The 16,064-nt window shown below is 45.2% G+C and overlaps 1 protein-coding gene across 7 annotated transcripts in view; it reads left to right on the top strand.

Moving 5' to 3' along the window:
- The window catches only part of Adamts9 (ADAM metallopeptidase with thrombospondin type 1 motif 9), a 174,300-nt gene that overhangs the window by 121,989 nt on the left and 36,247 nt on the right, over positions 1–16,064 (top strand). For all 7 annotated transcript variants that reach the window (XM_047531184.1, XM_047531183.1, XM_047531181.1 and 4 more), the window contains 2 exons: positions 3,563–3,730; positions 11,224–11,397. In XM_047531184.1, the coding sequence (XP_047387140.1) occupies positions 3,563–3,730; positions 11,224–11,397 (342 nt within the window). The remainder of the gene's footprint in view (positions 1–3,562; positions 3,731–11,223; positions 11,398–16,064) is intronic.

The following is a 16,064-nucleotide window of genomic DNA, read 5'->3' as shown; positions in this document are numbered from 1 at the left end:
GGAGATTGGTGACGATTTAATGACCTTTTCATGGTGCTATTATTGTTCCCAAAAGAAATAGATCCACTTGTGTTGCAGCCTGTAAGAAGCAGGATTTAAAGCCTGTGAGTGCGCCATTTTGAAAGCACTACTTATCTCCAGTAAGAGTGCCTATCTGTGGTATTGAGCTCCATTGGGTTGTTAAAATGATTAAGTGAGATAATACACATGAAGTCATGGAGCATCTGAGACAGTTGAGCCTTTGCTGATTCTGCCATTGTAGATTGTTGCCTTCTTTTTAGCTGTGTCCTCTAGTGACTGCAGCAGATAACTAAGTCGGTATTTCCATCCACTCCCATTTCCCTCTTCAAGAGACGGCTCATTTGGATTGTTTGTATGTAGGAACGACTATCCCTGAGGATATCCTTGCTTTAAGTGCAGGCCTGTTCATTTGATTTAATATAACTATGTTTCTTCACTCTAATCAAGCAAATGTTACCACCTATGGCTCAATATTCCTTATGTCCAACCCATTTCCTACCAATAGATATATTCTTGACTCCCAATGTGGTTCTTCCTAGTATTCCCCATCTCTTAACTGGATGGCAGATATAATTGTCCAGTCACCCAGACCAGAAAGCTGAAAGTCATCCTTGACTTTGCCCGCTGTGTCCACCCCACATTGGATCCATTGGATACTATTATGTCTATACAAAAAAAAAAAAAAAATATATATATATATATATATATATGTATATATGTATATATATATAGTTCAGTTTACACCCTTCCACCCTAATCCAAGTCACCATCACCTTTTGTCGGGACAATTTCAATAACTTCCTGAGTGCTTCTTCATGTTTCCACTCATGCTGTGTTCACATCCAATTTCCACTGAGTAGTCAAAGTAGAATTTTTGGGAGGCTTGTGGGGATGGAACTGGGGATTGAACTCAGGGTCTCTTAACCACTGAGCAACATCCCCAGCTCTATTTTGTATTTTATTTAGAGACAAGGTCTCACTGAGCTGCTTAGGGCCTCGCCATTGCTGAGGGTGACTTTGAATTCTTGATTTTCCTGCCTCAGCCTCCCGAGCCACTAGGATTACAGGCATGCGCCACCATGCCCTGCTGGAAGTAGAATTTCTGAGACCAAATCAGAATAAGTCTGACCCTGAATCAAACCTCCTCAGTGATTCCCCATCATGAGTAGAATAAAATCCAGACTCACTCTGATGGCGGATGAGCTTGGCGGGTCTGACTCCAGGGATGCCTCAGGGAGTCCCCTTGGAGCCCTCCGGCGTGACCGTGTGACAGTATTCACGAGTTAGTGCTCACCAGTGATCGTATACAGGGTTTGCCTGACATATACTGTCATAACCTGGTGACTGTTCATTTTCACCAGTGTCCAGAGCACCATGAGAGTAGGACTATGGCACCTTTGCTTATGACTGTGTCTCCAGTAATCTGTACCATTTTTGTCACATGGTAGCTACTCAATAAGTGCTTGCTGAATAAACAATAAATGCATCCCAAACTCTAATTATGCCCTTGCATTATTTTCACATCAAAATGACTTTAAATATTAAAAGCAATCACTGTCATAGGGATTATCTTTGTGCAAGTCATTAGACTACTAAGACTACTTAGACTACTAACTTTAGACTACTCTAAACTTGCAGGGTTACTTCTAAGGACTTTATTACTAGCCTTTGAAAATTGTATCCCAAGGCATGCATTGAAATGCTATAGGCTGAATGATGGATATTTTTATTTTGGAATAGGTATTCAAATTGGACTTTTTTTCTTATTTTCTTTCTTTCTTTCTTTTTTGATACCAGGGATTGAATCCAGGGACACTTAACCACTGAGCCACATCCCCAGCCCTTTTTATATTTTATTTAGACACAGGGTCTCACTGAGTTGCTTAGGGCCTTGCTAAGTTGCTGAGGCTGGCTTTGAACTCATGATCCTCCTGCCTCAGCCTCCCCAGCCACTGGGATGACAGGCATGTGCCACCACACCCAGCAAAAGGGATTTTTTTTTCTTCCATACTATTAAGACTTTTCCAAAATAACTAACCCTAAATCATTGCACTTAGAAGATGAAAGCTCAAATGAATGTTTCTACCTCCTAAAGTGAAAAGTTAAAACCAAATGTATTAATATCCATAGTTTAAACTTTTCTACTTGCTCCCATTGAAATTTGTATAATGGTTTGTGTTTACTAGAAAAACGTGCCTTTGGTTTAACTGTGAGCCTGCTTGGTAATCGTGGTTGGATTAATATTAGGCTCCCTGTTTTACATGGAGCTACTTATCTATTAGGCACAAAAGGGCACTTGTGGTCATTTAAGCTAACGAAATCATGAAGTTAGGGGAGGAAATAAGAAATACGAAAGAGAGGGAAATGACAGTCGAAATCTATTTTCATGGCATGTTCACATTCTGTTCTTCATTCTTAAATTCATTTCCCTCTGAAAAGCAGGACCATTATATTGGGGAATAATGTGTCTTGAAAACCTGAGCCAGCAGCTTATGATCCGAGTGGTAATGACTTCTGGAATCGCTAATGAGGCGATGGATGTTGAATGTCTCAGTGCACTTAATAGGGCCAGCCTCTTGCCTGGTCTACAGAAACTGTCATATCAAATTTTTGTCCAGACTCTGTGGGCACTTTGATTCCTAAACCTTTCTGAGAAACCTAATCTGAAATCAAAGTCAAGCTTCTTAGATGCGGTCAGACAAGGTCACATTTAAAACAGTCCAGTGAACCCGCAGATCGGAGTTGAAAGGTAACACATCCCCCTCCCCCGCCCCCAACACACACACACACACACACACACACACACACACACACAGAGTTGGCACAGGCTTACCTGCTACCTCACCTTCTACTTTTCTATTTGCCTTTTTTACTTCTTCCCAATGAACTGGGGAGCTTTTTCTCTGGAAAGTAACCCAAGAGTTTCCTTAAAGTTTGCCATTAAAAAATTGGACACAGTTGTGTTTTGGAAATGCAACTCTATCCCAATCAGCAAATCATGAGGGATTTTGTTGAAGACCTATCTTACTATTTGATAGGAGGCCTTTTTGTTCCTGTTGTTTTGTTTGTTTTCTAACCAGGGATTGAACCCAGGGGCGCTTAACCACTGAGCCACATCCCCAGCCCTTTCGGTGTTTTATTTATAGACAGGTTCTCGCTGAGTTGCTTAGGGCCTCGCCAAGTGGCTGAGGCTATTCTTGAACTTGCGATCCTCCTGCCTCAGCCTCCGTAGTAGGACTTCTTTTCATCAGAATCTCAAGGTAATTTTGGGTTCCTGAGCTCTCTTTCTGGCCTCAAGGATCAGAATCTACCCACACTCTGGAGCGAGTCAGGATGCCACACACAATTGTTGTGGGATGGGTATTCCCCAAGGCCACCTTCGTTCCCTGTGGCGCCTTGAGATCTGAGCCAAAATGACACAGGAAAAGGAGGGAACGGCGCCTCTGGTGAGAAGCGCTCTGGACATCTCGCCAGGCAGGTGTTTGTCCGATTCCGTGTGATTCAAAAACAACAACAACCTTGCCCTTGCTTTATATTGCAGTGCTCTGTCTCTTGTGGTCGAGGGCATAAACAACGAAATGTTTACTGCATGGCAAAAGATGGAAGCCCTTTAGAAAGTGATTACTGTAAACACCTTGCTAAGCCACATGGGCACAGAAAGTGCCGAGGAGGACGATGCCCCAAGTGGAAGGCTGGCGCTTGGAGTCAGGTGAGCGATGCTTCTCCCCTACCGACTGCTTCCCGCCCGGGCGTGCGCTCCTGCTTCCCCGCGCGGGCTTGGTGTTCCAGAGGGGCGCTGGAGACTGGGAGGGAAGAGTCTTCACCTGGACAGGCTGGACACTCACCAGGTGACCTTGGGCAGGCGGATTCAGTCCCTGGAGCTTTGGATAATACCTTCAAGGGGTGGTTGCAAGGACAAGTTCCACGTGGTAATACGTATCTGAGGTCTAGCACTGAGTCACCCCTTGATACTTGGCTAATGACCTTTATCCTTTACCACTTAGAAAATTCAGGTCACACGAGGCTGACTGGGTTTGAATTTATCTTGTAGGTTCTTTTATTCTTTCTTTCCTTTTCTTTTTTTGGGTAGCAGGGATTGAACCCAAGACACAACCACTGAGCCACATCCCCAACCCTTTTAATATTTTATTTTGAGACAGGGTCTTGCTGAGTTGCTTAGGGCCTCACTACCTTGCTGAAGCTGACTTTGAACTCACGATCCTCCTGCCTCAGCCTCCTGAGCTGCTGGCATTACAGGCATGTGCCACCATGCCCCGCTACCTTGGAGGTTCTTGAAGAAAGTATTTCTGTGCATTTTTTGCTTGTTTACAACAGAGGTGGGGGATGGGAGGGAGAATCCCATGTCCTTTTTTGGCTCTGTGACCCCTCCCAGAGCCTATGCCATATGCTTCTTATGAGGATTTAAAGCAATAATGAAGGCCAAGTGCTTTGCTCAGGGTCTTGAATCTAATAGGCTCTGAGGAGTGGTGTTTGGTCCCAGTAAACATGATGGATGTAGAGGATAGGAAGGAGGTGGGGACCCAGGCACAGATGACAGGTAGGACCCACTAGTTCTTTACATGTAGTAAGCTGGCCCGAAGGGGCCATGAGTGTTTCCCTGTGGAGCTTGAGAAATAAGTCATTCAAGCTTCTGTTTATCTGTAAGCACAAGATCCAGGAATATGAACGAAAGTCAATCCTCAATGATCACAGGTACTGTTTTCTCACCTTAGTTGAAGGTGCTCACTTACACATGGCAAGGCTCGATTACTTCTAGCATATTCCATAGGTAAAGCTAATCCTTCTCTCCACTGATCTGGCTTTCCTCTATTTCTCATTCTCCTATGCCGTGAAGACTCATGCCGATGTCCCCCTGAAGGTCAATGGAAACCTAGGTTGAAGGTGGCATAGCCTTTAGAATCAGTTCTTCCAGATCCTGATCTCGATTCTGAGCTCCAAAGGAGCTTTGGATGCAGCCATATTAACATGGTTTGAGATCCTCCAGTTCCACCATGACTATTGGAAAATTCTCCCTGAAACCAAGGTTTTTCTTTTCTTTTCTTTTCTTTTTTTTTTTTTGTGGTACTGGATTGAACCCAGGGGTACTTAACACACTGAGCCACCTCCCTAGCCCTTTTTCTATTTTATTTAGAGACAGGGTCTCACTGAGTGGTATAGGGCCTCACTAAGTTGCTGAGGCTGGCTTTGAACTCACGATCCTCCTGCCTCAGCCTCCCAAGTCGCTGGGATGACAGGCGTGCACCACCGCACCCACCCCAACTTTTCTTAAACGTCTGGAGCTGGCAGCCTTGTCCTCCCTACCCGCAGCCAGGCGTCACAGCATGGTGTGAAATACAGGACACCATCCTCCAGCACAGAGCCTCATCCCTCCCAAGCCCTCTCTCCTCAGAAAACGTGGAGCTTCATCTGTATTAATTATTTTTTTGGGGGGGGGTGTACCAGGGATTTTTTTTTTATTGTAAACAAATGGGATACATGTTGTTTCTCTGTTTGTACATGGCGTAAAGGCATACCATTTGTGTAATCATAAATTTACATAGGGTAATGTTGTTTCATTGTTATTTTTTCCCTTCCCCCACCCCTCCCACCCCTCTTTTCCCTCTATACAGTCCCTCCTTCCTCCATTCTTGTCCCCCTCCCTAACCCTAACCCTAACCCTAATCCCTCCCACCCCCCATTATGTGTCATCATCTGCTCATCTGTATTAATTTAACAAAGAATCCGTGCCCAGCTAGAGAGAGCTCCTTAAGGAATCCATTCAGGGCATCGCGTCACACTGGTCTGATGGCTTTTAAGTGACCACTGTCCTCTTTTAACTTCCTGCCCTCTTAGTGCTTTTCAGTTCATCAGGAGCCTGCAGCTGGCGTGATTTAAGATACCACGCTAATTAGTTCGGCCTCTTGTAAACTTTTCTGCTCTGTTGCTTTTCTTTATGTTTCTTAGCCTCTATTTATCTATTCTGCATTTCTCCCAAATATTAAGCTTAGAGCGTGTGAACCATGTTCATTTTAAAGGCTGGTTTACTTGCTAAAGAGATGATTAAAAGAATCTCTTGCTCGTTATTGGTAAACACGGGAGTTTTACTCCAATATCTTGTGATCTTGTTGGGGGGAGCCTAGAAGTGCTTACAAAAATAAGATAATTAGGTTTCAACTCTGGGATCTCCCCCCCCCACACTGCCACCTCTTATGTTTATAAGGTAATGAGATTATCAGAATGCCTCTCCCCAAAAACCCAACACCTGTTCAAACCAGTTGCCTAGAGAAGTCACCACCTTTAAAGGAGCTGCAAGGGCTGGGGAGATAGCTCAGCTGGTAGAGTGCTTGCCTCGCAAGCAGAAGGGCCTGAGTTCAATTCCCCAGTACTGCAAAAAAAGAAAAAAAAAAAAGAGAGGCAAGCAAACCCAGTTAGGTAAGGGTCTGTGGCCACCTTTATAAGGTCCTGTTTTGATATGTAGAAACTACATTATAAAAGCCAGAGAGCCAAGGTGCCACATGCAGGGTAAGATGTGCTTGGTGCAATTTGGAAGTGTACCTGAAAATAATCAAACCCAGTGAGAGGTTGATGGACAAAACCCATCCACATGATCAGAGATGACTGGCTCACTATAGTGACCCAGCAGTCACAGGAGCATCCCTAAGGCAGTGCTGTTAGCCAAGAGTAATGACTGCCCATTAGCAAGGATATGTAAGGGATTTTATATCTGGTCCTTCTGTTCTTTTGCAATTTTTCATGGTGTCAAAAATACCCGATAATAATACATACATACAGAATATTGGGATAGGAGACTCCTACACCCACCCTAATCTTAATAGACTCTCCCCAAATTTGGTGTTTTGAAATTTGAAGTGGACTGTTTTATTTCAATGTCTTTTGAAATCTTCAAGTTATAAAGCTGGGTTGGCTTTTTCATTTGTTTGTTTTAACATCCTCACTAAAGTCTTAAAGGTCCCTCTCCCCAAGAATTCAGGTTCAGGACTAGGGCTAGGGTTATAGCACAGTGGTAGAGCACTTGCCTAGCACTTGTGAGGCACTGGGTTCCATCCTCAGCACCACAGAAAAATAAATAAATAAAATAAAGGAATTGTGTCCACCTACAGCTAAAAAATTTAAAAGAGAGAGTTCATGTTCAATTTGTTTCAATGGTTTGGATCAAGAGCTAAGGGATACTCATGATATTTTAAAACAAAAATCACCATCAACTTCTCAATGCAGCCTGATAAATCTGAAGGCTCTGTATCCTATTTTCAAAAGCATTCTGAAGCACAATTTTTAAAACTTATCCTGTCCCTAATGTAAAGCATTCTTTGGTCGGTTGGTTGGTTGGCTGGTTTTTTGTTTGTTTTGCTTTTTAACTTAAAATGAAAGCCAGAAATAAGAATCAATGATCAGATTAGAATGAAAGTGTACTTCCCCATTCATTAGTCATGAATTCTTTCAATCAGTTCATGTATCAATACTGGGATGTAAGTTTCTATCATGATTCAACACCTTTCTGGTTAGCAAGGGCTCTGTCCACAGTGGAATGCTGTGACTTCATTGACTGCCCAGGTTTCTTCCTTACGGATTCTAAAATACAAGGACACACCTTGAAGTTGTGGTGACTTCAATGCAGTGAAATAAGATTCCAGTCTTTAAAGATCTTTGGAGCTAATGTTAAAATAGAACTGGCAAACTGCATTTCGATTCTTCAGCTATTCTGGGTTATGACTTTTCTTGTAATTTCAACGCCAGCCGCTAGGTGGTGGTGTCTGAGGCTGATGCGTGCTTCATGTGTTCAATGGAGAAATGAGCAAATAGGGAGTTTGTGTTGTCTGAGGGGTTAAGGAAACCCATATGCATATGGGCAGGATGAGAACAAAGTTGCTTTCGTGATTTCTGCTCTCCATTTGATTGGCTTTTGTTTGAACTGTGAGCATTGATGAGACTTTGTTTGAATACAGGATTCTCACCCACACTCTTGCTAACAGAATACCAAAAAAAAAAAAAGACATCATTAGCGCCATATTTTAAAACTGGGAGTCCATTTCTAAGCCACAGTAGCTATGCTCCATTGCCTAAGACAAGGTTTACTAGAAATGTTTTGTTTTTCCTTTTTTGTTTTTGCTGAAGCTGATTATCTCTATTCTTCACTTTATTTGTGGAATATCTTACCTAAAAGACTTATTATGAAATAAAAAAGATGTTTTATGGAAAATGCCGAGCAGAGAACTAAGGCCTCAACTGGGGGTAAATTTTGTACCCCATGAGACATTTGGTAATGTCTGGAGACAGGTTGGGTTGTCACAGCATGGGGTGAGGGAAAATATAACTGGTATCTAGTGGGACAAACTAAGGATACTGCTAAATGCCCCACAGTGTACAAGCATCCCCCCCACAAAAAGGAATCATTAGGTTGAGATCCTTTAATAGAATCTGGTATCTATTAAGTGCTTGGTAAACATCTGCTGTTATTGTTGTTATTATTCCAAAAAGTTGGTTGATAGAGCTACCTTTCTAGCTAATTCCTGATCGAAAATAAAGTCACTGCCATAATTTTAGGGGTAATGCTAGAAGAAAGTGTGTAAAATTCTTGCCAGTTTTTCACATAAATGGTATGATTCCCCAAACACCAGAAGTTCCATAGGGATTCTTTGTATCTATGTAAATAAGCATCAAGTTCCCCTTTTGAGTTGGTGAGTTCTGGGTATTAGCAGCTCCGTGCTCAGTGGATCAGAACTGAAAACACCTCTCAATCTGGCACAGACCGCTGAGGGTAGGGTGATGTTGGCATCGGGGGCAGTGGTGGCCGTGGGAGGGACACATTAACAGAGGCCATGCAGATGTCTTCCCCTGCAGAGTAACTAAAAGATACACTGAGCGGAGGTAGAAAAATTAAATACACGTGAGCACACCCCACTGTCACCACCTCCAGGGTCACGCAGGGGTATTTCTGATGCCATTTTATTTAAGGAATTTCTGCACGAATCTCTCAGAATTCACCAGCCAAGCCCTGCTAGCTCTGTACGCAAATTGTCTTCTCCCTTGAGACAGCCCGGGAAGAAAGAGTGAACACCAAACACAGACTTGGAGGTCCTTGGAGCCAAGATGACTGTAGAAGCAGGATCCAGAAAGGCAGAGTCTGCACCTTGCTGTGCGTGTTAGTCCTGCTGAGACTTCTGAATGGGTTAGTTCAAAGCCGGTTTTGATGATCCACAAATCAGAAGCCAGAAAAACGCATTGCATAATTGAAGTCTTTTGTGGGTGTGTCTTCATTTGTCTTTTGAAAAACGATCACACACTGGAAGTGGCGATTTTTTTTTAAATTTCAGATAGTTAGGACCCTTTGTACCTTGCCTTCATTGGACCATAACTAACCTACTCAATAACCGGAGTATCCAAAAGAGGTTTCATTTGCTTAATAGCCAACATAGTATTATACACTCTGAAAGTCTTTGTTGCTTTTTCTTTAGGTTATTCAAATATTTATGAGTTTGGGAATGTACGTCAGCTCTTAGCTAAACTCAAACATGTTGCAATACTGTCATGCTTTTCTTTGGATACAGTATTCCAGAAATGTCCTTTTGCTATTTAACAGCCCAAATTCAAATAGCCAAAGGGTTTCTTGGTTCTTGCTGTTTGTTGTTGGTGGTGTTATTGTTTGAACAATCCTGTTGTCATTTGCGGGCCGGCTCTACTGTGCTGAAGCTTATTTTCCTCCACAGTAATCATTGAGAAATAGTATCCCCGTCCCTCCCATGAGCTTTAAATGGTCATTCCCTGGAGACTGAACTGTCAATGGCAGTGGGACTCCTCCCCTCCCACCCAGGACATAATGACTTCAAAAGTCTGGTTCCTCGTGGGTCACAAACTCAATTCAATTAATACAATTAACTTAATTAAACTCATTTAATTAATGCAATTAAGCCCAAACAATACAGCAGTGTTGATCCAAAACAGTTCCTTCTCTTGAGCTAGCTTTGATGTGGAGGATGCGCCACCTCCCTAGCAGAGATTCAGCTGAAACAATACAATTTCCCCAGCTGCCTTCTGAAGAGTATCACCTGTTTTTTTAAAAATCTGAAACAGAGGGAAGCTTAAGTTCCAGCAGAACCCATTCGGGTGTGCATGGAGGAAGGCCATTATTAGCCCCAGAGACAGCAGAACACTGCTGTGGGTTAATTGAACCAGACCGACTTTCTAGTTTAAAAGAGCATGATTCTGTTCTTTCAGAAGACTTCCTGTTAGGGATGTGGCTCTCATGTATATAAGACTTGTTGTCTCAACACCAGCAAATTAAGGGAGGCTGAGTTATCACAAAAGCTGGGTCATCATTTTTAATAGCTCCATGCAGTAATATGCTGCTCTTTCCAATCAAAGGTTGCCTTTCGTTTCTGTCAAAATCTTAATAAAGACAATAATTCTTTGGCCTGACCATAAGTGAGATTATGAAACCCAGCAACAAGGAAGCCATTAAAAAATTAATTTAGAGGAAAGTTAATTGCAGATTTAATATGGTGTTTTGCAACTTGGTCAACAAAAATGTTTCTGCGTGATTAACAGTATTTTTCAAGAGCAGAACACATTAAGCCGGGGGGGAATGTTTTGTTTTGTTTTTTCTTGCCAGCTTTTATTTTTTATATTTATCTGAGGCTGTAAATAGACACAAATACTTCAGTGAATTCCATGGTTTGAAAAAAAAAAAAAAAAAAAAAAAACTGTTTCCAGAAATAGAAGCAAGAAAAAGTATAAGGAAAATAATTTTACTTATATGGCCCTAAAGTTATCCTTGGTTTATGCTCCTTGGGTTATAACTTTAATCTGTCAAGCAATTCTTGTACAGTACTCTGTCTCCTAATTTTCAAGAACCTCAAATCCTCCAGGGTAGAAATCATCCCGAATCTGCATTTCCCGTGGTAGCCTTATTTCTACATTGTGCACAATATTTCACCCCACTCTCTCCCAACTTTTTCAGTCCCCCGAGGATTTTGCTGACTTCAGAGATCCCCTGAACCTCGCGTGGCTCTTCCCAACCTCCCGCCCTGACCAGCAGTCAGGTCCCCACCCAGATGCCCGGCAGCGCCCTGGGTCCCATTCATTGCGCTAGCGGTGAAGGTCACTGGGTTAGGAGTGCATCGCTGGCCTCCCCACCCCAACCCCCAAAAGAGCCCAAGCTGCCACTTACGTCCTCTGTCTTCTTAGTGCTCGGTGTCCTGTGGCCAAGGAGTGCAGCAGAGGCATGTGAGCTGTCAGATCGGAACGCACAAAGTAGCCCGAGAGACGGAGTGCAACCCCTACGCCAGACCCGAGTCGGAGCGCGCCTGCCACGCCCCGCCGTGTCCGCTGTACGCTTGGAGGGCCGGCCAGTGGCAAGAGGTAAGCCGAGCTCACACCTGTCGGCGTTCGCCCCGCCCCTTGCCATCAGCACCTCCGATCTTCAGGAAGCCCTCGACCGGTCCAGCAGGGTGGCATTACTGGCCCTTTACCAAAGGCTGTCAAGGCAGGAGCATGTCCTCCGGCGAGGGTGGGGAGCTCCCTGTGTTGAAGCAATCCCTCCTCCGTCCCTGCACGTTCCTGAATGTTCCCAGCCAAAACAAGTTCTCCCAGGCCTTGAGCCAAAGGCGTACAGATAACTTTCACAGGAGGGGGCAGATGGGAGGAATATGTTCAATATGCACGTCCAGATTGGTCACTCTGTAGTCCTTGGAATAGCTGCGAGCAGAAGGCAGACTTCAGGTCGGACCTGCTATGTATTTTTCCCCTCTTTGCATGACTTGGGCTGTCAGGTAGAAGACGGGTACTCGTGTGAATTGTGAAACCCTGATTAATTAGTAAGGGATTTCCAAGGATTGTTTAAAAAAAAAAAAAAAAAAAAAAAGCATCTAAAACTGCTCAGTGAGTGCAGAAATAACCCGGACTGACTTTCCCCCATTCGAAGTTACTGTTTGCCTAAAGAAAACATCAAGTGTCTCTGGAGAAGAGTCTGGCTGGCGAGGTAAGATGTTAATAAGAGGTGACCTCGGTTTCCAGAGCAGAGTATTAGATTGCACAAAGAGGAGAAAGAAAATTAAAAGCCAAGCCACCTCTGCTGATGTTGCAATGCATAAAAATGCGTGCGGTTTAAAGTTCAAAGATAGGACGGGAGTCCCCTGCCCCTGGAAAAGCTCTCGGAATGTGGGGCAAGGGTAGAGTTTGGAGAGCAGTGACACTGTGCTTGGTACCGTGCTGGGTGCTTTATGTTCATGTCACCTCAGTCTGTTTAATCAATAGATGAGATGAATAGTGTTATCACCACCCCGTTTTATAGATGAGAAAATTGAGGCTCTGAGAGTCCGTGTCATGTGTCCAAGTGTTGCACGTCAATCACGTGGAAGAAGCAAAACTTGATCCTAAGTTTGTTTTCTTAACTCTGAGGAGATATTCCACCTGCATTCTTTTTTTGAACTCAGGGTCACTCGACCACTGAGCCACATCCCCAGCCCTATTTTGCATTTTATTTAGAGACAGGGTCTCGCTGAGTTGCTTAGGGCCTCGCTAAGTTGCTGAGGCTGGCTTTGAACTCGAGATCCTCCTGCCTCAGCCTCCCCAACTGCTGGAATTACAGGGTGCACCCGGCTCCACCTGCGTTCTTTACCCCCATGGGGACAGAGCCTCCCTATCCTTCTCTCTCTGGATCAGTGATTCCCATTATGTGTCATTATTTCTCTTCTCTAGGAATCTCACCTTCTCCATCTACTTGGTCTTTCTGCCTATTTTCCTTCTAGACTCCTGTTTGGGTTTTGTTAGTTTTTGCAGTACTTGGGATTGAGCCCAGGGCTTGGTACATGCTTGGCCAGCCCTCTGCTGCTAAAGAAAACACTAAGCTATATCCCCGGCCCTCCTTTAGACACGTCTCCTTCCAGCAGAGGGTAGCAGGCAGGAAGGCTGAAATCAGTTACAGTTCAGGTTAATTGCACTTGAGCCACGTACAATATTGGGAATGCAGAGACTTAGAGCAATACAGACCTGGTTCATTTGGCAGCTCTGCCACTAACTAGCCATGTGGCTTAGAGCAGGGATTCTTGGCTTCACCATCTGCAGATGTGGACAGTAATAACTATGCAGAGTTGTTCTGAGAAAGCTGAAGAGAAGCATCAAGTATGGCTTGGGGACGGGCAGTGTCTGATGCAGAAGAAAGTGGAGGCTCCCTTGTCCCCCTGCCTTAGCAGGACCTCTAAGATCGATTTATTTTTCCTTTTTTTGGTACGGGGATCGAACTCACGGGTGCTTACCCACTGAGCTACATCCTCAGCCCTTTTTTGTATCTTATTTAGAGACAGGATCTTGCCAAGTTGCTTAGGGCCTCGCTAAGTTGCTGAGGCTGGCTTTGAACTCATGATCCTCCTGCCTCAGCCTCCCGAGCTACTGGGATTACAGCGTGCCTGGCTCCTCTTTGCAGTTCTTGTTTCAGACCTCCCGCTGTCTGCTTCCACTCTCTCCCTCTTCCTCTCATGTCAAACTCAGCCCTGTGTTACTGCTCCAAGGAGCGCAAGTAAGAGAACACCTAGAAATGATCCGTAGCTGACATTTCACGCTTCAACCAGTTTTCCAACCTGCTAGAACCAATCGCAAAAACCCAAGCTCCATTTACAACTACCTCTGAATGTCAAAAGGAAAGGGAAAACCTGATGAAATTCCTTTTTTCCAATCATACAAAGTAAAGCTGGATGTTTATGTGTTCGCATGTGCTGTGCAGATGGATCTTTAAAATCTACCTTCAGATATTGCTTTCAAGCTCTGAATAAGAAGACCTGCCGGGCGTGGTGGCACACGCCTGTCATCCCAGCAGCTCGGGAGGCTGAGGCAGGAGGATCACAAGTTCAAAGCCAGCCTCAGCTACTTAGTGAGGCCCTAAGCAACTCAGCGAGACCCTGTCTCTAAATAAAATATTAAAAAGGGCTGGGGAGGTGGCTCAGTGGTTAAGTGTCCCTGGGTTTAAATAAAAAGAAGAAGACCCAAAGACATAGTCTGGGTAGGGCTTGTGTTTAAGAAGTTTACCAGAGACAGGTCCTAAGAGTCCTCCTCCTGTCCCCTTGCTTCCTCCTCTGCCTGCACCCAAGCTGGAGCATTTAGAGGAGGATCTGGGGATCAAGGGTGGCCCCTGTGCCCTGGGAACACTGAATGGGTAGCGTGAGGCTCAAGGCAGCTGGAAGAGTGAGAAGTCCCATCTAGACCTTCCTGTCCCCACGTGGAAGACCTGCTGGCAGCCTGCTCAGCATGTCCCCAGGGCAGCACAGCGCACAGGGAGCGTCCAGAGCGCCTGCAGCCAGCTAGGCAGGCGAGGTCCACAGCGCCGTGGCTGCGCGCACGTCCGCCTATCTGCCGGGGGCCACCCTGTAGTCCTTGATGGCTCCCACCTCTGTGATCACAGTGTCCCTGTTAACAGTCAGCAGGGTGGCTGATCTCTAGACAGCGGCCTCCCGGCTGCCCTCAGTCACCGCTCCCGCCTCTCTCTGGTCCTGCACTTGTCTCTCCGGCTTCCTCTCACTCGGGTACCCCTGGCCCAATGCCTGCTTCCTGCAGGCAGATGCTGTGCCTTTCCTCCCTACTGACCTTTGACCCGATCTGGAGGCATGCCCAGCACCACATCCCGGCCCACGGAGTGGCAGGCACTGGGGCTCCCCATTCGGGGCCTTCTTTCTTAGTGGTCCTTGCCAACTGCCTCACACATCTTTGGGTTTTGCATGTGTCCTTTCTGAAATATTAAGCTCACCTGTATGTCAGTGGGATGTCTTTTGTTTCAGCCTCAGGCCTGAGCCTATGGCACCTTTTCTTTTCAGAAGTAATCAAGGCGGCTGCCTTGATAAGCACAAACTGTATGCTCATCATGGTATGATCATCAGGGATGTTTTGTACAGCCACACAGGTTGTGCACTGCACAACTCCAGGAAGTGCCATTCCCATAGGCTACAGCATGAGGGACATCCATAGAGCTGTCTAGTTTTGTGGCCCTAGTACTAATGATAATAAAAATAACAGAGCTTATTATTTACTAAGCAACTGACCCGATACTGTGTTGAATATTTTTACATGAAAAACCCCATTTAACACTTTCTATCCCTCTCTGATATAGTAATTATATTTTCCCCTTTAATACAAGAATACTAAAGGCGTAGGAAGGTCACACATTTGATAATAAGGCTGGAATTTGAAGCCCAGAAACCTGACCTCGGAGATAAATGGTCTAAGTATTTCTATATACTTCTCCCAGGTCACCATGAACCTTAAGTGAATTATTTCATTTCCTTTTCTTCTTTTTTTTTTTTTCTACCAGGGATTGAACCCAGGGGTGCTTAATTCCTGAGTCACATCCCCAGCCCTATTTTGTGTTTTATTTAGACACAGGGTCTCGCTGAGTTGCTTGGGGCCTCGCTAAGTTGCTGAGGCTGGCTTTGAACTCACGATCCTCCTGTCTCAGCCTCCCCAGCCCCTGGGATTACAGGAGGGAGCCACGTCGCTCAGCTTCTGAAACTGTAGGTGGTTGACTATTATCAAATCCTCAGCCTTGTCCCTGGGGAGGCTTGATGCCTTGGACTCACTGTTGACCCTGAGACCTTCAGCCGTACCCGGGAAGGGGCACCTTGCACCTTCACGATCACTTGAGGCCAGAGCCTGGCTGGGGTTCTGCGGAGGCATTATCACCGGCTCGTGTGGTTTCTGCTTGGAGGAAACGTACCGTAAACAGAAGTCCATTCGATTTCTGCTTCTGAGAGCTGGAACTATAGTGAGCACATCTGCAAAATGGGAATTATGCTGGAGACCATCCTGCTGAGGACCACGTGGGCGGAAGGAGGGGCTTGGGTAGCTGGGTTGGGTCCCGCCCTCCCGAATGCTCCTTCTCTTTGGTGCAGGGGCCTCCCCAAGGCGCATCCGGCCGGCCGCCCCCCAGTTCAGCCTAGCCTGCGCCCCGCCGCGGTGGTCTCTTAATACCACCCACTAACCTTGGCCAGGGATTCGTCCTCTCTTGCTCCATTTTACCCACCACGGAATTATAAGGCTCAAGA

Source organism: Sciurus carolinensis, chromosome 17 (assembly GCF_902686445.1).
Source record: "Sciurus carolinensis chromosome 17, mSciCar1.2, whole genome shotgun sequence".
Lineage (NCBI taxonomy): Eukaryota > Metazoa > Chordata > Mammalia > Rodentia > Sciuridae > Sciurus > Sciurus carolinensis.
The sequence above is the reverse complement of the archived record's forward strand: the minus strand, read 5'-3'. Positions and strand labels throughout refer to the sequence as shown.